Below are 21,380 nucleotides of genomic sequence, written 5' to 3'. Positions count from 1 at the left end.
ATGTGTTTAAGTCGGCTTAAGAAAACATTTTTTTTTCTGCTCCTTTATAAAGCACCACTTTTCTTTTGATGCCAGAGTGCCAAGATTATAAACACAGTTTTATATGACTATTTTAAGTTAACTGCTTTATTAACTGGAATGCCACTGAGAAACACATTTTTGTAAATCCCAAAGCAAAACAACATCACCAATAGCAAAAACATAACCAGTAAAAGGGAAAAAAAGCCCATATACACAAATCCGAGCACTTTCCTTTATCTCAAAAGATGCAATCTGACTGGATTAAATTGATTGTTAAAATTATTTTCCTTGACTTCTCAAGGCCAGGATATTACCCCATTACTACTTATACTAATACAGCAGTTCACATTTATTTAACATTTAAAAATTTACAGTGATTTCCTCAAAACTTTGTGAGGTGAGTAGTGCAAATATGTTACCAGTTTACAGGTGAGGAAACAGAGGCTCACAGAAGCTAACTGATTTACCCAAGGTCACAATGTTCCTAAAAATTCTTAATCTGGTTTCAACCATTTTTGACAATGATCTTGATTCCAAGGATTTTAAGATTACAGTCTGTGTCTTATTTCATTTTTTTATCCCTAACCTATGATAGTTTCTTGCATATAATAACTGCTCAACTGTCATCTGTTAGACTGAACTGTTGAACCATTGCTTCTTGAACTGAAACTTGGCATCTATTTTCCCACTGTGCATTAGCACTTCATAAAATAATCAAACTCTCTTATATGGAAGGGAACTTCCAGCATCCAAATCAGTGCATGCTTATTTTTAACATTTCTAAACAAGTAATTATCTGAATTCTTGTCTGAAGGCTTCCTTATGAGCCAAAGCCAGAACATTTCAGAAGCTGCACTTCAACTCCGGTTCTCCAGTGTAGAAGGTCAGCTCTTTCTCTCATGACACCACAATACTCTCACGAATGTGTATGTATACATAGACACACGTTATCATTTTAGGATCAAAGCTCTAGAACTGATAGGTATTTCAAAAGACATCAAGTCTAACCCTCTTATTTTACAGATAAGGGACCTGAGCTCCATGGAAGCAAAATGTTTTGCTCAAGTCAGACAGGAAATAAACATCAGAGAAGGATTTAAACCCAGGTCCTGCATACCAGGCTATCTCCATAATTATTATAAGATTTCTAAGTTGTCACTATTTCACCAGGATATGAAAACCAAAAGCAAACAAGAGATGTTGTATTAATGCAAATCAGGAAGCTAAATACTATAGTCCTGGCTATTATATAAGGACCAATAATCTAATCCTTTTTAGTTATTATGAAGAAGGTGTTATATAAATTCAAAGTAATAAAAGTTTCTTCACCAAGATTCCTAGTTACTTATTCAGAGCAGACATTTAAAATATTTGAATGTTAACTACAGTTTCAAACAGTTTTTAAAGATGTTCTCTCAAACGGTACATTTTCTGAATTGCAAACTAAAATGACCTCCATGATTTAAACTATAGTCACACATATTTTTGAAAGTGTTAATATAATCAGTGGTTTTAAAATTCAAAAGACATTTAACCTACTGAAGATTAAATCTATTAAAACAAAATCTTTCATTATTTACGGATTTTCTAAAATCAAGTACTGAAAGAGGTGAGCCAATGTCTTGGGCTTGAAATATTTTTGATGCATAGTGGCTCGTACTGTAATGGTAACTAATTTATATTTTTCTCTCTTTGATTTAGATGAGAAGTCAGGGTCTGGGAAGGTTGGTTTAGAGTAGGAAAAGGAAAAGGGAAGTTATTGAGGATTACTACGCTATAGTAATTACATATTCATTGCTGGGCCAGAATTGCTGGGAGTATCTAAAAGGAAAAATGAATAAGAGAAATAGCTTGTAATATAAAGTAGAATTTGCCATGGGCAAACATCTTCCAGAATCTGCCTAGCCCTACTAGGGAGAAGAACAATAGTTTTGTTACTCTTTAGAATTAACTGATATAAATCCCATTCATATACTCTCAAGGGTAGTCCAAACTTCTTGCCTAAAATTAATACTGAAATTTTCTGGCATTTCAGTCAATTCATCTATATATTCCTGTCCCACTGAAATAAGCCTGTCAATTTATTTGCTAGACGAAATTACAGCAACACAGGTTGACTTCTAACTGGAGATATATCCCATAAAACCAAGACCACACAGGTGTCAGTCACTTCAATAGTAACAACTCATTTTGGTTTTTTCATTTGTCTTTTCTATTAGATTCTTTACTTATACTATATTACAGATTTCTGGAATGGCTTTCCACTTTAGTTAAAAGTTTCCCAAACAAGTTGGGTGAACAAACCATATCAATTAAACATTTCCCCCAATTCAACCAACAATTATTAAGTTATTATGTGTAGGTTCACTGTACTGGCAAGAGTTAAGGGTGATACAAGGAGCTTACAGTCTGATAGAGGGACAAGACAAATGCTAATTATCAATCCAGTCTTGTGGCGGGCAATTCAAATACTGATTGTCTTTCTCTGTATTTGTACTGTACTTATACTTTAAGTACATAGAAGAGATCCAAACAGAGTGGTCTGAGGCAAAGAGATTGCTTATAACTGGAGGGCTTGAGGAAAGCTTCACAGGGATGGAACCAGAGTAGGATTTGAAGGAATGAAAGGACTTCAACAAGTAAAGTCTACAGTAGTGGTAATGAAAAGAAAAGAGTAGAGCATTATTGCAGGTATGGGGGACTTCATACATAAATGCAGAGAAGCAAGGGAGATCTAGATGGATTAAGAAATGGTAAAGAATTCGATTTGGCTGGGACATAAAGGATAGCAGCATGCAAAGTTTGTGTTTTATTCATTAAGCAACAGGGAATCAATGCAGGTTTTTGAAAAGAGATTCATGATCAGACCTATGTATTAGGAAGATTATTCTGGAAGTGGTAAAAAGGAGAGACTGAAATAGTGACCAGAGGCAGGAAGACTTAACTAGTTTATTAAAATTGTCCAAGTGAGAGGTAATAGGGCCTGAAATAAGGTACTGGTAGTAAGAGTGGGGATTTGGGGTGGATATAAGAGATAGCAAAAGTAGATGCAACAGAACTTAAGTAATTAGATTTGGAAAATGAAGGAGAAAGAATCCAAGATGGCTTAGGTTCCTGAACGTGGGTAACTGAAAGAACAGTAATGCCATTAATAGAACAGGAAAATTAGAAGAAAGAATAGATTTTGAGAGAAAATTGATGACTTCACTTTTAATCATTTTATATACAAGGAGATGGCAGGTCAATAAGAGAGGCTTGTCTACTAGGTATTTGAAAACACAGAACTGAAGCTTAGGAAAAAAAGATCAGAGCTAAAGATTTGAGAGCTGTCTCCTCAGAGGTATTAATTGAAACCAAAGACATGGATGAAATTGGCCAGGGAAACTGTATACAAGAAGAAGGATGGAATCTTGAGAAAACTCCACATGAGAACAGGAGAAAATAAAAAGGAGGGAACAGCCAGTGAAAGAGACAAAAAAGGAATGATCTGATGCTTAGCCAGAGAGCCTAGAGTACTATAATACAGAATGAATGAATGAATGAATGAATAAAAGCATTTATTAAATGCTCACCATCTGCCAAAGGAGAAGAAAGTTTAAATAGGAAGAGGCTGTCTACAATGTCAAAGACTCACAGACAGGTTAAGGACAATGAAGACAGAAAAACCTTCACTGGACTTTGGTAGCAAGTCTAGACTACTTTTTCTAAGAAAGTGAGTAAAGAGAGATGTTGATAGTTTGAGGGGAAGGGGAAGGGGAAGTGGACACAGTCAAAGGAAGGTTTTTTAGAATAATAGAGACCTAAGCATGTTTGTTGGGAGGAGGAAGGAGGCAAAAGAGAGGAAGAGGTTCAAGACGAGAGAGTGAAGATGACTGCTGGTCTAAGGTATCAGAAATGAGAAGGGGAAACTCAGAGGGACAGATTGAGGGAACCAACATGTCAAGGAGGAAGACAGTCTGATCTGGAGACTGGCAGAAGGAAAAAAATATATGGGTATGGACAGTTAAAATTTTTGATATGTGGAAGGGGAGAGTTGAGAGAGCTCAGGCCAGAAAGACTCAATGTTTTCAGTAAGGTAAGAGGGTCATCTGATGAGAGAGATAAAAGAAGGAGTCCAGTTGGCAGTCTGAGGAAAATGGAGGCTTAGAATAGTGATGAATGTGATAAGGAATCCATAAGGGGTGAATGCAAGGACTGTTGTGCAGTAGTAAAAATTCAACTCAAGTTAAACAAAGTAAACCTGTAGTCAACCACGTATGCAGAATTTTGTGGCTCTTTTCAACTACGGTCAGTTACTTGGGAGTGAATATAAATGAAGATTGGAATGTAGTGGTTACCTGGGATTGGAGATTAGCAGAATAAGAACATTAGAAGGATAAGCGTGTCAGAAGGATTCTTTAAGAGTAGAAGTAAGAGAAGCAGTGAAGTTGCTTACAACAGATCAAAACTATGTAAAGGAAAATGACATCAGAACTGGGGTTACTGTTAAGAAGAAAAGGGAAGAACCAGAGACTCTGATAAGTATAAAGGGCTGCTTCAGGATGAATAAGAGTATAGGAATAGTAAAATGACAACAGACTGAAAATCCAATAATGGGATCACAGAGTTCAAGATCTTAGAAGGAAAGCAGTTTTGACTGATGGCAAGATTGAAGTTGTGACCATTCCAGTGGGTGGCTGAAGCACAGTGGGAATGGAAGTCGGAGAAGCTGCAGAAGTAAAGGAAATAGGAGTCAAAAGGGTCATCCACATGAATAAGGTGGTCATAGAGAATGGCAGGAAGACAGAGAGGAAGAAAGACTATAAACTGTATCTCTCATCTAAGAGAATTTGTTGAGAATATTAAGTTAATAAAACTAAGAGAGCAGTACCTCACTTTACAAAAGTATTTAACATGGATTTAAATACCCAGAAAATTTTAGTTTACAACAACTTTCAGGAATATGTATTCCGTATATAATGTGAAATACACCTTTTTCTCTAGACAAATTTCTAGAGACCACATCTTACTTACTTTATATGTGTTCTGGATAATATATGTGTGTGTGTGTGTGTGTGTGTGTGTGTGTGTGTGTGTGTGTGTGTGAGAGAGAGAGAGAGAGAGAGAGAGAGAGAGAGAGAGATTTCATTGATGTTGAGAATTCCTGGTCCTGGTAAGGAGGAAACTCCCTCTACCAATGCAATTAGACTGGCAATTAATTTGGAACTTAAAGTCTTAGAAAGTTGTTTGGGGCACTGATGGGGTAACTGACTTGCCCAGGGTCACGTCACAGGTGAGAATGTGTATATGTATACAGTCTTCCTAACTCCAAGGCCAATTCTTTATTCACTATGCAGTGCTGTCTCTCAGAACTATTAATTAATAATATTAATTAATTAATAATGATTTTGGTTAACCCAAAGAGTAGCACCTATGGAAACTACTTCTTACCTGATAGTGCCAGTAGGAGAAGGAATGGGACTGACTAGGCTCCGGAGATCCGGCTCCGGAATGTGGATCTTCAGAGGGGAAATTTGAGGATAAAGAGGTCGAAGGGGAGATGGTGGAGCTTCTTCTTTATGGTACAGAGATGTGAACTGGATCTTTATAACCGTACTAGGAAATCGAAAGGTACATCTATAATGGGGAAAAAGAAAGGAGAGGTTAATAAATATATTAGCCATATAACACCAAAAACTGATCAGAGAATTCAAATATGGAGAAAATACCCATTGAGGAAACTTCTATTTCTCCTGAATACCTCGAATGAACTCATGTTTTCTTGGTGGTTCATGTGAATAAAAAGTAGAGAATCTTTTCTATATTTTCAGCAGGCATATTTATAAATTTGAACTAGGAATCTGAGATGAGTTTGATTCTTCACAAATATACTCTCTAAATTCAAAAATATTCATCTGTGCTTAAAAGTGCAACTTATAACCAAAAGCAATTTATAAAAATAAATAAAAGTAATTTCATGTAAATTACATACAAATTAAATTATCCTAAATGTTAAACAGTTGGTATTGGCTGAATAAACAGTACTATATAACCACAGAATGGTATAATATAACACCATTAAAATACAAATATAAGGAATTCTGTACAGAGTTGCTTGGGGGAACTGAGAGGTTAAGTGATTTGGCCAAGTCTTTTAGATTTTGAAGCTATCTCTTTCTCTATCCTCTACAATATGCTGCCTATCTACTATAAGTAAATTTTTTAAGCCAAGGACTATGGGTTGGGGTGAGAGAGATGAGCTGTTAAGAGATTAGAATAGAAATTAGAATCTGTTAAATACAATGTTATTGGATTTTTTTGGTTATGAGTTCATATTAAAATTGTGTTTTTGCATTCTCTTAAAAATTAAAACTACCCTTGCACTTCAAGAAGATATGGAATTATGGTAATTTCATGTTGACCACACAAAGTCTCTTTTCCCAGTATATATAGACAGAAGATACATATACCCAGCACCCACATGCATAAAATACATATGAATATATATGACAATCTCGAGAAGAGTTTCAGAATTAAAAGCTGCTTCCTACTGGAATCCCTCCTAAAATACCCTGATATTTTAGTTGTAGAGTTAAGGTTCATTAATGAGGAATAATAATGAGGTCAGAAAGGCAAAAGCAATACATGAAACCACTCAGAGCATTTATGGCAAATATTAAAAAATAACAGAAAACAAATACTGTGAGTGATTAGAGGATAGGTATGAATATAGAGTTCAGTTATTATTCCACTTCTATTTTCCTTTATGACCCTGAGCTTAAACCTCTTGAGTTCTGAATTGTAAAATAATTATAAATGGCCTTTTAAAGTAGTATGAAACTCAATACTTTCAAGTCTATGAAATCCTCCAATGTCATAAAAAATAGCTACTTATATGTTCCCATGCCCATTAAAGTAATGGCCAAGTAAAATGTTACCCTCTACCTGCATTAAACACCCTTAATCCAGTAATACCCTAAAAGCCCTAATTGTTACTAATTGTATAGTTTAGTTTTTAGGGGGGGGAGGGGGAAGAGGAGTAGCTCTATTAAAACTAGCAAGTTGCCCACACAAAAGTGACAGGTTGGGGCAGCTAGGTGGTGCAGTGGATAGAACACCGGCCCTGAAGTCAGGAGGACCTGAGTTAAAATCCTACCTCAGACACATAGACTCACTAGCTGGGTGACTCTGAGCAAGTCACTTAACCCTAACTGCCTAATCAAAAAAAAAAGGTACAAGTGACTTGTTCAGTGAGTGTGTACTATAATCAATTTGCTTTGAAATTCAGATATTTTAATATACTTAAAAATTACGGAAAGGCATTCTGAATGATGTATGTCAGGTGACTGAAATTGTAGATATTTTATATTAAAGCTTTCCATTGTACAATCTGTCCTCAAGTGAGGCTTCAAGTTACTGGTCTGTGCACTTCATCCTAAGTGTCCTCGGTCTGGAGTCAGAAATACCTAATTTCAAATCCTTCACAATCTGGCTGGGTCCAATCTACTAGCCAAGCCTATTAACTACTTTGCATGCATTCTATATTTCAGCCAAACAGGCCTTGTTCCTCACATAGGATATTCCATCTCTCATCTCTATGTCTTTGCACAGCCCATTCCCCATGCCTAGAATACACACCTATGAGATTGGCTAATATGGCAAAAAAGGAAAATGTTGGATGTCAGAGAGGATGTGGAAAAACTGGGACACTAATGCACTGCTGGTGGAGTTGTGAACTGATCCAACCATTCTGGAGAACAATTTTGAACTATGCCCCAAAGGCTATAAAACTGTGCATACCCTTTGATCCACCAATACCACTGCTGGGTCTATACCCCAAAACCATCCAAACAAAGGGGAAAGGACCTATTTGTACAAAAATATTGATAGCAGCTCTTTTTGTGGTGGCTAAGAATTGGAAACTAAAGGGATGCCCATCAGTTGGGGAATGGCTAAACAAGCTGTGGTATATGATTGTAATGGAATATTATTGTGCTATAAGAAATGACAAGCAAGATGATTTCAGAAAAATCTGGAAAGATTTACATGAACTGATGCATAGTGAAGTAAACAGAACCAGAACATCCTACACAGTAACAGCAATACTGTTTGGTGAAGAACTGTGAATGATTAAACTATTCTCAGCAATACAATGATCCAAGACAATCCCAAAGCACTAATGATGAAGCATACTATCTGCCTCCTGAGAAAGAACTGATATTGTTTGTCCTTTGTTTTGTTTTGTTTTTTCGTTGGGCAATGGGGTTAAATGACTTGCCCAGGGTCACCAGCTAGTAAGTGTTATGTGTCTGAGGCCGGATTTGAACTCAGGTCCTCCTGACTTCAAGGCCGGTGCTCTATCCACTCTACCACCTAGCTGCCCCAAGAACTGATATTGCTTGAATACAGACTGAATCATGTTATTTTTCACTTTCTTCTGTTCGAATCTTCTTGTACAAAATTATTAATATGGAAATGTTTTACATAATTGCACATGTATAACCTATATCTGATTGCCTGCCATCTCAGGGAGGGAGAAGGCGAAGGAAGGGATAGAATTTGGAACTCAAAACTTCAAATAAAACTGTTAAAAAGTCATTTTTGTTTCAGAAAGGTACATTTTAAAAGTCCATCTAGGTCTCTAAATTTGGGTCAGAATTTTAGAGTCCAGAGAGCTAAAACTGCAGAATTTGTGTCTCTGGAGAGATGAGTTTGGTTGAAAGGGGTTTCAAATATTATCTTATCTAATCTTCACCCCACAGAAATCCTCTCTCTAGCATACGTGACAAATGGCCATCCAGCCTCTGCTGGAAGAACTTTCAGTTATGAAGAACCTATTACCTCCCAAGACAGCCTGTGCCATTTGGACAATGAATTGTTTGGAAGCTATCTCATATATAGAGCCGGCTAATGGAGAGAAAAAACAATTGTTACTCAAACCCAATGACTTGCTATACTTTGTTAGACCCTATATACAACAGGAGAAAGATACCAGATAGTCAAAGAAAGGGTGAGGATGATTCAATAGCCAGAACTTTTCTAAAGCTCTAAACCTTCCCTCCTTCAGGGCAATACAGAATACATGCAATTAGGAAACCTTCATGTGGTGGGCAGGGACCACAAGCAATTTTCATTTACGTAAAGTCCGAAATTAGAATGCCAAGAAGGCACCACAGGTTCTGGGTTTTTACACACAAAATCCCAAAATGAAAGGATCCTGACAAACCTGCATGGAAAATACAGTTTAATCTAAAATGCCTCATCTACGAGAACTTACTTCTAAATTTTAAAACAATTTCTAAAAAGTGAACAAAGAGGGTGGTTACAGATGGGGACATCCCATTTTTGAAGCATACTGTTACAACCACAGCTGTTGCTGTTATGGCAATACAAAACGGAAAAAAGGAATACAAATTACAAATGAACTAATGGGATGTGAATTTTAAAAGTATAACCTTGAAAAATAAAACTAAAGACATTTAACACAGTAATAACAAAATCATAATGCAACACAAGTAAAACATTTAAAATTTAAAGCTGATGGTGAAGATCCAAGGCAGTAGCCCCCTAAAATTTAAATACTAAGCCAAAACTATCCCCACCTCAAAGTATAAGATGATGTTATAAATCAGGCATGGAAAGAACATTTAAAAACATCCACCTTCCTGCATGTATACTAGTAGTACTAGTATAGGCAGCATGATGTAGTAAACAAGGCATTGGACTAGGAGCCTGGAGCCTTAGACTCTGGTCTCAGACAGCACTTAAGCTATGTGGGCTTAGAGGGCTACTATGCCTTGGGCCTCCATTTCTTCACCTGTCAAACAGGGTATTAGTTTAGAATTCTTGACTGTAAGACTGAGAAAATGTTAAGACACTGAGAAACTAAAGATGGCTGTTTAATGAGATTTAATTTACTTGGGATACAAAGAAAGATTGTCCCTGGTCTCAAAGACTATACACTTTAACTGTGGAGAGAGAAATAGAAATTTGTTTATTCAAGATATTACACACAAAGTAGATACAAATTAACTTTAAGAGGGGATGACGCCAGTAGCAGCTAGTGAGACCTAGAGCCTTCCTACAGGTATGGCCTTTAAATTGAGCCCTGAAGGAAACCACAGGGTTTCAAAGTGAATCCCTGGTGCAGGTAAAGAAGGAGAACACTCTAATCATGAGGGACAGCCATGGCAAGGGTACCAAGACAAAGGATGGAGTAGAGTATGTAATAAATAGCAAGCAGGCTAATGTGGCTGGCCAATAAAGTACCTGGAGAGTAACGTGCAAGAAGACAGGAAAGACAGGAAGAGGCAAGGTTGCAAAGAGCTTTAAATGCCAAACAGGGAATGTCTTATTTCATCCTAGAGACTACAGGGAACCTTTGGAGGTTACTGAGTAGGGAGGTGACATGGTCAGACATGCATTTTAGGAAAATCAATTTGGTAGCTATATGGAGGATAAATAAGAATGGGGGAAAATGATCCATTGAAACTAATTGCCATAGTCCAAGCAAAAGGAGATGAGGGTCTGAATGAAGGCAGTGGTAATACAAGTGGAGAGAAGATATAAACAAGAGATGTGTGGAGAAGGAAATGACAAGATTTAGCAAATGACTGGATATTTAGGGAGAGTGAAAAGTCAAGAACTACATCAATGTTGCAAATGTGGGTGACAGGAAAAATAGTGGTAACCTTGACAGTAACAGGTAAATTCTGAATAGGTTGAGCGGATTTGGAAAAGACAGATGAAACATATCTGTTTCATCTGTTTTAAGATATGTTGTGTCTAAAAAGCCTCCAGGAACAAAGAGACTAAGGCTGGGCATAGAGCATCATGTGCCTAGAGACAACTGTCGGAACATGATCTTTAAGAGTATAATATTCAAATACCAACTTAAATGGTTTAAGTTTGGTCAAGGCTGGCATTAAAGTAATGGACTAGAGGATCAGATTACCTATGATTCATGGAAGGAAAAAGAGAACAAAGAGATCAGGGTTCCTTGTTATCTCCAATTATATTACTAAAGCAATTGCTACTGAACACCCATTCTAGGAGATGGCTAGGAGGCTTAATATGAATTTCTAGGGTCATTCCAACTAAACAATGACTCTAACCCACCTCCAAAAACCACTTCTTCAACCTTCATTGCTATTTCAACTTTCTCCAAGAGATTATAGCTGCCACATCCAGTTCCTAATAGTACTTGCTGAGGCTGTGGTCATGGGCTTCATCAGTATTCCGGATGATTAGCACAGACTTATTCCTTAGTTTCTAACAGGTTCTTTGTTATGTGGTTTATGGTCCCCCAAAAAGGGACCCTGGGAAAGAAAGAATGGATGAATTATCAGTACATATGGTCATCTGATGGAAAGTAGAATTATCAGTAAGTTTCACTTAAGATACTATGAGGAAACCATGGTGACCAGGCAATTGTTCAATTCCAAAGACTCTTTCTATTCATTAATTATCAACATAAGACTACTTACGTTATGCTTCTGGCATGTGAACAAACCAAAATTACAACAAAGAGTAAAAACAACAAAAAAAGACTTGGGTATCTTTCACTTCGGAGATTTTACTTAGGGAGATTTATCAGGTTTAAGAAACTTACTGTGCAAGTAGTGATGCTACTGACTGTTAGCATTTAGTGTTGATTTAGTCCAGTCTGAGATCTCATCATACCTTTTCATCTAATGCAATTATACTCTATGTACTATAAGTTTTCCTTTGATTCTTTTATTTGCAGCTTAGCAAATGCTTATTGATTGATTGATGTTGAGTAGCTCTACAGCTATCCTATCCTAAGCCTCACATGATCCATACTTACCAATTCTGTCCCCTATTCTGGCCACATTATCCTTCATAAATGTTTTTATGACATTTATTTGTAAGTTACCCATAGTAACATGCAGCAGCCTGCTTATACCCACCCATCACAAGTCTTTCCATTACTTTTTGAGTCACCTGCAATTGTGATGCATTCTAAAATTGTCATGTTCTATGATTCACAGACTTTGAGTGTCATGGGAAGAATACTATTGTTCAAGGGACAGACTTTTGCAGCAGCATAGACTCACTGAAGGCAATAAGACTTCTCCCAAATGTAACACAGGCCAATCATAGCATCAACAATTTGAAGTTCAAAGAGACATCTGAAGTTGAGTCCAAATTTTTTAATTTACTGAAAGACAAAGAGATTAAGTAACCTGACTGAGGTCAAATCAGTGGTAAGTGGCAGAACTGGAATTCCACACAGATCTGTGGACTCTCAAAGTAGAATTTTTAGCACCAAATCATTCATATGCTTACCAGTAACTATGCCATCCATCCATAGCCTAACTTTCATAAACAAAATACTGAACTAGTGCCATGAGAACTTTTCTCTTTATTTTAGCCAAATTCACCAATCCTATCATTGCTCTCATACTCCTTTATTACTACCAACATTTCTTCATGGCCTTGGTTCTGGCCCATTTCCTTTTTTTAGTTTCAAGAAAATTTTTCTGGGAAGAAAAGCCACAATGGCTTTCAGCACACATTATATTTTTCCCAGAGACAGCCTCAATCTCCTGGAACCTCTGGCTACTACCAAGCCTCTTATTACGGTACCAAACAATTTATCAATTCAATTCAAATATTTACTATGTACAACGGCACAGGATACCAAAACAAACAGTCCATCTATGTCCTCAAGAAGCTTATATGCAAGTGAATAATCAAAGTAGATAATTAATCTTTGCAAGCTGGAGGCAAGAGAGGCAGAAGCTGAGCAGACAAGATTTTGCCATTTGAACAGTAAGACAACTATAAAAGACTTAGTTGTAATGACGAATACAGCTAACAAACTCTTTCAGATCAGAACTTACTTTAAGTTGAACCTTTGTGAAGTTACCAGAAATGCAAGATCTGGTCTTTCAGCATTACAAGTCTCAGCTGTAAGCTTATTAAAGATGATTAGGCCTCTCAAAAATGGGCTCATACTGCAAAGCTCACACAAAACTTATCTGCATTGGTAAAGAAAATTTCATAATACGCAATGGGAAATATTAACTGCTAAGCCATCAGCCAGTCAGCGCATTCTGTAGAGAAATATACTTGAGAAACTGAAAGGGGAAAAGATTTCAAATGGTACTGAACAGTTTTCAACTCAAATGTCTGTTTATGCGTATACACTTCTATGTATACAGATGTACACTGTTGTTGTTTGACACCAAAAATGGTGGGGAGCAGTTTAACTGGAGTGGTTAATATTTTTTCCACTGAGACTCATGAACACTATCACTTTGTTTTAATTTCATAAACATTCCCTTCTCCTCCTTTATAATAACAAATGGTTGTTGAAACAAAGACAACTTAAAAGTTTTTGAAAAGCATGGCAAACAAATTTGCTGCAGCCCCAAAAATGCAAACTAATGACTCATTTAAATTTGAAAACATTACTCTATTGCCTCTAGCTTCATCTGATCTCCATTGCCACAAGCTAAAACACTGTTCTTAGTTATCAAGCTTGCAGAATTGTGTAAGAGCATGTATGTGCAAATAGAATCTAATTTCAGTTTCAAAGTAACTCACTGAATGACCTAAGAGATATCTTTTAACTTCACTGTATCAGGTTCTTTCCTCTTCTAAAGAGTATTTAGATAATAACACTTGGAAAACAAGTCTGAACTCCTCAGTGAAAGTAAATTCCGGAAGATCAAACGTGACAAACACAAGTAACTGCTTTGTAACATTCTTGTTCTTCCTAAATCATGTCTAAGAGTTTGAACAAAGAAGAAAAGGATCCATATATATATAATATTTATAACAGCTCTTTTGTGATGCAAAAGAACTAGAAACTAAGGGGAAGTCTGTAAATTAGGGAACAGCTGAACAAATTATAGTATATAAATATAATGGATTACTACTGTGCTATAAGAAATGATGATGTGGACAGTGTCAGAGAAACCTGGGAAGACTTGCACAAACTGATGTAGAGAAAAGTGAGCAGAACCAGAACAATTTATACAGTAACACCACTTAAAAAAAAACAACTTTAAAAGACTTCAGAACTGTAATCAATGCAATAACCAAACATGACTGCAGAGGACTCACAAGGGGGTGAGTTGTAACTACCTTCTGACAAAAAGGTAGATATCAGAATAAAAACTGGTGTGTGTAAATCAAAATGACAAATTTGAGGATTAGTTTTGGTTTATTATGCATGTTTATATTTATTACAAAGGGTTTTTTTTCCTCAATGGAGGGAGATAAAATTTGTGTTTTTTTAAAATAAAATTTATTTGTAGTTTTCAACATTCACTTCCATAAGATTTTGAGTTCCAAATTTTCTCCCCATCTCTTCCCTCTCCCCACCCCAAGACAGCATGTAAATTGATATGCGCTCAACATATACATTCATATTAAACCTATTTTGACATTAGTCATGTAAAGAATTAGAACCAATGAGAAACCATGAGAAAGAACAAAAAAAGAGAGAGAACAAATAATATGCTTCAATCTGCATTCAAATTCCATAGTTCTTTTTCTGGATGTGGACAGTATTTTCCATCACAAGTCTTTTGGAGTTGTCTTAGATCTCTGTATTGCTAAGAAGAGATAAGTCTATCAAAGTTAGTTATCACACAATGTGTCTGTTACTGGGTACAATGTTCTCTTGGTTCTGCTCACTTCACTCAGCATCAGTTCATATAAGTCTCTCCAGGTGATAAAATGTTTGCTGAATGACAGAAAGAAAAAAAAATTAAATAGTCTATAAAAAATTGCATCTGTATGTCAGGGCATAAATATTCACCAAACACATGAAAACCTCTGCACCCTATTTCTGTTGCAGAACAAGCACCAAAGCTAAGATCTGACCCACAAGCTTTGGAATAGTCCCCACTTCTGTGATCAAGCTAAGGAAGGCCCATCTCTATTTAAAAACAAAACAAAAAACAACCCAATTTGATCTCATTATCTGTAAAGGTAGAACCAAACTTGAGAGAGCATCATTTAATATATGGAACCAAACTTCCACCTTAGGAAAATGGGAAGGACTTTGTTGCTTTAAAAAAACCAAACCAAACCAAAAAACAAACAAACAAACAAAAAAACTTTTCCAGCTACTGAAGTTCTATCTGCTAAGGAAAAACAAAGACAGGGTCTTAGATGTTTTAACAAACTGCTACAATGCTTCAGTTAAAATGGCTTACTCTAATCTGATCAATTTGAAATTCCATGAATCAAAACCTGGCTCATTTCCCCCCCCCCCAAATCAAAGCCAAGAGCATCAAAAAGCCAACAAATGCAATAAGCACTCAAGTGGCTTTTGAAACCACTAAAAGCTACTGAGTTGTGATGTGAGAAGTAAACTTTGGTTTCTGTCCCATTCCCCTGAGGAACTAAAACTCTATGGAGAGTAAGGAAGCAAGCAGAGAGATGTCTCCACATACAAAGAATGAAAAGGTAACTAAACTTTACTAGCCACTAGTGCCAACAGCATGGGTGTGTGCCCTCCTGACAGGATTCTGTGCTGTTTCTATTCTCATACCCTCAAACTTAATCAAGTACAGTCATGTTTGCCACCAGATAAAACACTAGCAAAAGCACCCAAATATGGTCTGTGGGTAAAAAGTGAAAGCCAGGTAAAATTGCAGGATAATTTAAAGAAGCATAAATAAATTTGCTTATCTATTTTTTTATTCAGTAGAGTTCACAAGGCTTTGTATAAATTACTTGAAGACAGTTCTTAGTGTTTCTAAGTTTGGATCAAAACCAGCCATTATCCGCCAGGTAGGTGGTCTACAGGCTGAGTAACAGAACTGTACAATATTAGACCTGGCAAAGCTCTAAGAGATTACCTAGTCCAATGTCCTTTTATAGATGAGTAAACTGAATCTCAAAGAGATGAAATGCCTTGCAAAATGCCTGTAACCTACAACCAAGACAAGAACCAACATCTCCTGGCTCCCAGTTCAGTGCTCTTATTGTTATACTACATAATGTTTATAATATTTATTAACAGGTCATTATTTTGGTCATGGCATAAATATGCTATTTACTTAAAATCACTCCCTCAAGTGGCATCTTTTCAAAAGAGATACCATTCCTATTAATTCTAATGAATTTAATTTTGTTTGCAATTCCAAACTGGGGAAAGTAGGTAGGTAGTCTATATATTAAAATTTTTGAACCACTATTAATTATCCCTATTTTATAGATAATTAACTGAAAAGTCCATTGGTCCTACAGCTACAGAGTCAAAAATCGAAGAAGAATCTAGATGTCCTGAACCAGGATTTGGTATAGTCTCTAAGCAACACTCCTGCTTTAAAATATTGGCGTTTTAAAAAAATAAAGGCATGACTAAAATAGATTTTGATCAAATTTCTTAACTTAATGGTATATTTATTTAACCAATGGCTGCTGTCCTTATTAGATGACTTTAGTATGTACATATTAGAAGAATTTTTTAAAAATTGGCTTTGGGAACAAAAAGCCCAATTCATCATTCTATTTTAAAAAAGTATAATTTATCTTTCAATTATACTCAATGGCCACTTTCAAAGGGCCAAAGCCCTATTTTTCCAGCAAGGTAAAGTTATATAGAAATTGTGGCACCAAATCTACGTTCCTAAATTAGGCCCTTGATACTATTTAAAATTAGGCCAACTAGTTCCAATACAACATCCCAAACCCCCAAAATGGTGATGCAAGTTTTCACACAGCTTATATATCAATACAAGATAAAACTGCTCCTAAGTCAGGATGGCATTTAATTGGATTCATTTATCATCTCTACGCTGATAATTCTCAATTTTACTTTTCCAGTCCTAACCTCTCTTCCAGACTCACATCTCCAACTGTCTTATTGGAGAGCTTGAAATGCATGTCCCACAGACTTCTTAAATTCAATATATCCAAAACTAAACTCATTATCTTCCCCCAAAACCCTACCCTCTCCCTAACTTCCCTGTTACTATTAAGGCTACCACCACCTTCCAAGTCACCCAGGTCTGCAACTTAGGTGTCATTCTCAACTCCTTACTCTCTCACCCCACATCCAATCTGTTGCCAACACCTGTCGGATATTATCTTGCAACAACTCTCATATATGACATATATCTCCTCTGACACTGCCACCACCTTGGTGCTGGCCCTCATTATTGCCTGCTTAGATTACTGCAAATAGCCTGTTGACTGGTCTATGTTCCACAAGTCTCTTCCCTACTCCCAGTCCATCTTCCATTCAACTGTGAAAGGGATATTCCTCAAGTGCAGGTCTTATCTCATCCCTTCAACTCAATAAACTCCAGTGACTCCTTAACCTCAGGACTGAATATGAAATCTCATATTGGATGTTCAAAGTCCTTCATGATCTGGCCTCTTCTAACTTTTGCAGTTTTCTTAAAACTTAGTCCTTTCCACATATTCCAAGATGCAATGACACTGGCCACCCCATCTCCCAACTCCAGGCATTTTGACTGGCTATCTCCCATAACTGGAATGCTGTCCTTCCTCATCTGCACCTAACTCTTTCATGTCTGAGCTAAAGTTCCCTTCTACAGAATGTTTTTTCTGGTCCCCATTAATGCTAGTGCCTTCCTCCTACTGGTTATTTCAAATTTATCCTGTAAATAGCTTGTTTGTATGTAGCTGTCTGCATGTTGTCTCACCCCCACTGGACTGTGAACTCCTTGAGAACAGGGACTGTGTCATTTGCATTTCTTCATTTCTCTAGGTCTTAACACAGTGCCTAGCTCGGAGTGGATGCTTAACAAATATTCATTGACTAACTGATTCTAAGAATAATAAAACGCATTTCTCATATGATGAAAATCCTTTTCTCCCACCCTAGATACTATATCACTTTGCAAATTGTCCTACATGCCTGGAACAATGTAGTGCATCTCATCTGTCAGGCCACCTTTCCTTCATTCTAATTCAATCAGCTAATGAGAATTTTCTCTCTCTCCCAAATATCCCTGTCATCTCCTATAGAGCTATTCTAAATCTCTCAAATCAGAAGGAAAAAAAAAGGAAAAGAAAAAAAAAACCCAAATCCAACCCTTTTTTTTTTAAAGCAAAGCTTATTCTAAAATGTGATTACTATAAATTGAACAGTATTTGTGTGAAGTACCTGCCAAGTATGTTAGGCCACCTTTGAATACAAATTCTAGACAGCAGACAAGGACTATTTTCTATATGTGTTACAAACAATATACATAGGACAGTCAATATTAAATACAGATGTTTAATATCAGTTTCAGGAAATGAGGAATACAAGTGGTACATTTTGCTAAATATTTTCTTTAAATCTCAGAAAAATGAAATCCATCAATAAATTCCCACCTAATTTTAGCTAGTAGTTCCAATTCCACCTCTAATCTTTATCAGAGCTTCTAGCAGACTGAAAAAATCTTTCTTGCCAAAGTTCAGGTGCTAACTGCCAATCAAACAACAGGGAATGAGAGAATAAGAAGCACCTGTAATCCAAAATGTGGATAAATCAGTCTTTGTATAATTAAGAGTTGACTCTGACAGGTAAAACAATACTTTAACAAAGGGTTCTATTTGAAAGCAGTATGTTATAATGGATAGAGTTGGCCTTAGAGGCAGGTAGACTTAGAAATAGGTCCTACCTCTGACACAGATGTCTCTACACCCTGGACAAGTGATCTGATCTCTCAATTCCCAGGGTAACTCTCTAAAACAGGGGTTCTTAACCCTACAAGTTCATGGAGTCCTTGGATAGATTTCAGGGACTTGTGAACTTGGATAGGTCTCCCCCTCCCAACTATTTCCTTCAATTATTAATATAGGCAACAAATATTAAACTAAAAGAGGGTTAATAGGCTTTCACCAGAAAGACTATCAAAAGGGTCCATAACACAAAAAAGGTTAATGACCCCTTCTCTAAAACTATAAGTTGCACAGCAGGTGCTGATCTGCATCAGTAAAAAGAATTGTCCCATTGGAACTCCCTGAGCTGATGAATCCACAGATCCTGTCCTTCCATCCCCTTTATGCCACACTATTCTATATTTTGCGATCAAATTGGCCTACTATACTTGTTTTGTTGTTCAGTCAATTAGTTGTGTCTGACTTTTCATGACACCATTTGGGGTGTTCTTGGCAAAGATACTGAGGAGATTTGCCATTTCCTTCTCCAGCTCCTTTTACAGATGAAGAAACTCAGGCAAATAAGGTGAAGTGACTTGCCCAGTGTCACACAGCTAGTAAGTTTCTGAGGTGGATTTTAACTCAGGTCTTCCAACTCCAGGTCCAGCACTCTATCCACTGAACCATCTAGCCCCTCTCTCCCCAGCTGATATCTATTTGATGCCCCCCATCCATAGAAAAAGCCTCAGTAAATATTTGTTGAAATACAATGTTAAGCTATTTAATGAGTGAATGTTAAAATGCAACACTGAACAAAGACTACAACAATGTAAACAATACCGAATAAGCAACAACATAGGCACAAAGAAATTGTTGTAAATAAAAACAAAACAGCACACAAAACAAACAATGCTGTGTAAATAATGACCAAACTGCTACTCTTTTCCCTCTTTGCAGAAATGAGGGGCTTCAGGTGCAGAATATTAAATATAATTATCGTCAGACTACGCTAATGTGTTAGTTGACTTGGCCAAAATCTTTTTCACTTCTCTTTTTTAATCTGTTACAAGGGATAGCTCAATGGATAAACAAATAAGGAGATTTGGAAATGAAGGTGATAAAAAAGATACCAATAAAATTAAAATGCAATGCGAGGCTGCATTAAGGATGGTAGTGTTTCAATGGTGATAGTTTAACTAGCCTAGTCAGACTATATTTGGAAAATTAGGTTCACTTGTGGATGTCACATTTTATTAAGAAAATTAACAAACTAAGATAACATTCTGAGGGCAACCAGGATTTAAGAGGCCCAGAAATCAAGATCAAGATCGGTTGATGGAACTGGGGGTGTTCAGCGCCTTGAGAAGGGAAAACAAAATGGTGACTGACTTCACATATGGAAGGACTATCTAGAATAAGGATCAGATGTTGTACTTGGCCCCTGAGGGCAGAATTATGAAGCAATGGCTGGAAGTTGCTGAGCAGCAAGTAATGATGAAAGGAGTGGTAGTGAGGAGGGTGTCCTACAGTCAAAGGCTGGAGGAATACTTGTGAATGTTATAGAAAGGTTAACTTGATAGGTGCAGGTTGGAATGGATGGCCTACAAGGTCCCTCTGCTGAATGTGACCCCAAGTATCTCTTCATTTAAGTTGTCGATTTATTCAACATAAACAATAATTTAGTTAAGTACATTTTCTGCTCTATATTCAGTCATAAATTTGAAAATTCAAAAGAGTAAGCTGTAATTATGATGGAAGAAAAAAGTATAAAGCATATTTAAAAGCAAAGTTGTTAACTTCTTGGGCAGCGACATAATGGAAAGAAAGGAAGCTCAGAGGTCCATTCCCCTCATCTGAGAGATTGGGGAAGCTGTGGCCCAGAGAGAAATGACTTGCCCAAAGTCACACAGGTAGCATAAGGCTGAGGCAAAATTTGAACCCAGATCCTCTGATTCCAAATCCAAGTTTTATTTTCACTCTACCATGCTAAGTCCTCAAACAGTGTACATGATCATTCTTAAGTAGGCAAAAGTAAGATGACAAACTTGATTACACACAACATATTATGACTTTGGGTCCTATGGCAAACAACAAAAAGTGGCTATCAGTGCTAACAGCTATGAGAAGAAAGTATAATTGGCTTCATTACTTGTCATACTTAGAGATCAACTAGTAGATTTAGATTTCCATATTGCTGACTCCTGACATAAGCAAAAGGATACACACTACCCTAAATCCCAATTCTGTCTCATAGAAAAAGGAGCATCTGACTACCACAGTTAAAAAGGAGTAAAATTTCTATATAATAGGTCAAAGGAACTGCAAGAAACCAATTTTACTTCTGAAAAAAAAGTATTTATGTAATATATATTATATAATATATAATTTATATAATAATAGCTGATACTTATATGTTTTCATATTAATTTATGTAATAATGTCAGCAAATCACTTTTTTGAGAAATTCTACAGTTAGTATCTTCAATTCAGAAAACTTAAGCGACTTATTAGAACATAATTACACAACCGATAAATACTGTTTAACTATAGTAGATATTCAATGAATGTTTCCTAAAATTATTTAACATACATTGCTGGAACTCAGGACACCTCCCATAAGGAAACTGAGGAAGCCAACTTTACATAAAGCAGGGCTTACATGATTTTTTAAATCGAGTTTACCAGAGGTTACATCTCAAAATTTCAATTTCTTACAATTGAGTACATTGGAAAAAAAAAACTCCCCTTCTAATTTTTTTTGGGAAAAAATTAAGTTG

The 21,380-nt window shown here is 36.4% G+C and overlaps 1 protein-coding gene across 1 annotated transcript in view; it reads right to left on the bottom strand.

Annotated features, from left to right (window-relative positions):
* Nucleotides 1-21,380, bottom strand: part of FOXK1 (forkhead box K1) — a 113,320-nt gene that overhangs the window by 31,697 nt on the left and 60,243 nt on the right. The window contains exon 2 of the mRNA XM_021008419.2: nucleotides 5,452-5,637. Coding sequence (XP_020864078.1) covers nucleotides 5,452-5,637 — 186 coding nt within the window. The remainder of the gene's footprint in view (nucleotides 1-5,451; nucleotides 5,638-21,380) is intronic.

Source organism: Phascolarctos cinereus, unplaced genomic scaffold (genome assembly GCF_003287225.1).
Source record: "Phascolarctos cinereus isolate Bilbo 61053 unplaced genomic scaffold, phaCin_HiC Scaffold_4;HRSCAF=312, whole genome shotgun sequence".
NCBI classification, from domain to species: Eukaryota; Metazoa; Chordata; class Mammalia; order Diprotodontia; family Phascolarctidae; genus Phascolarctos; species Phascolarctos cinereus.
The sequence above is the reverse complement of the archived record's forward strand: the minus strand, read 5'-3'. Positions and strand labels throughout refer to the sequence as shown.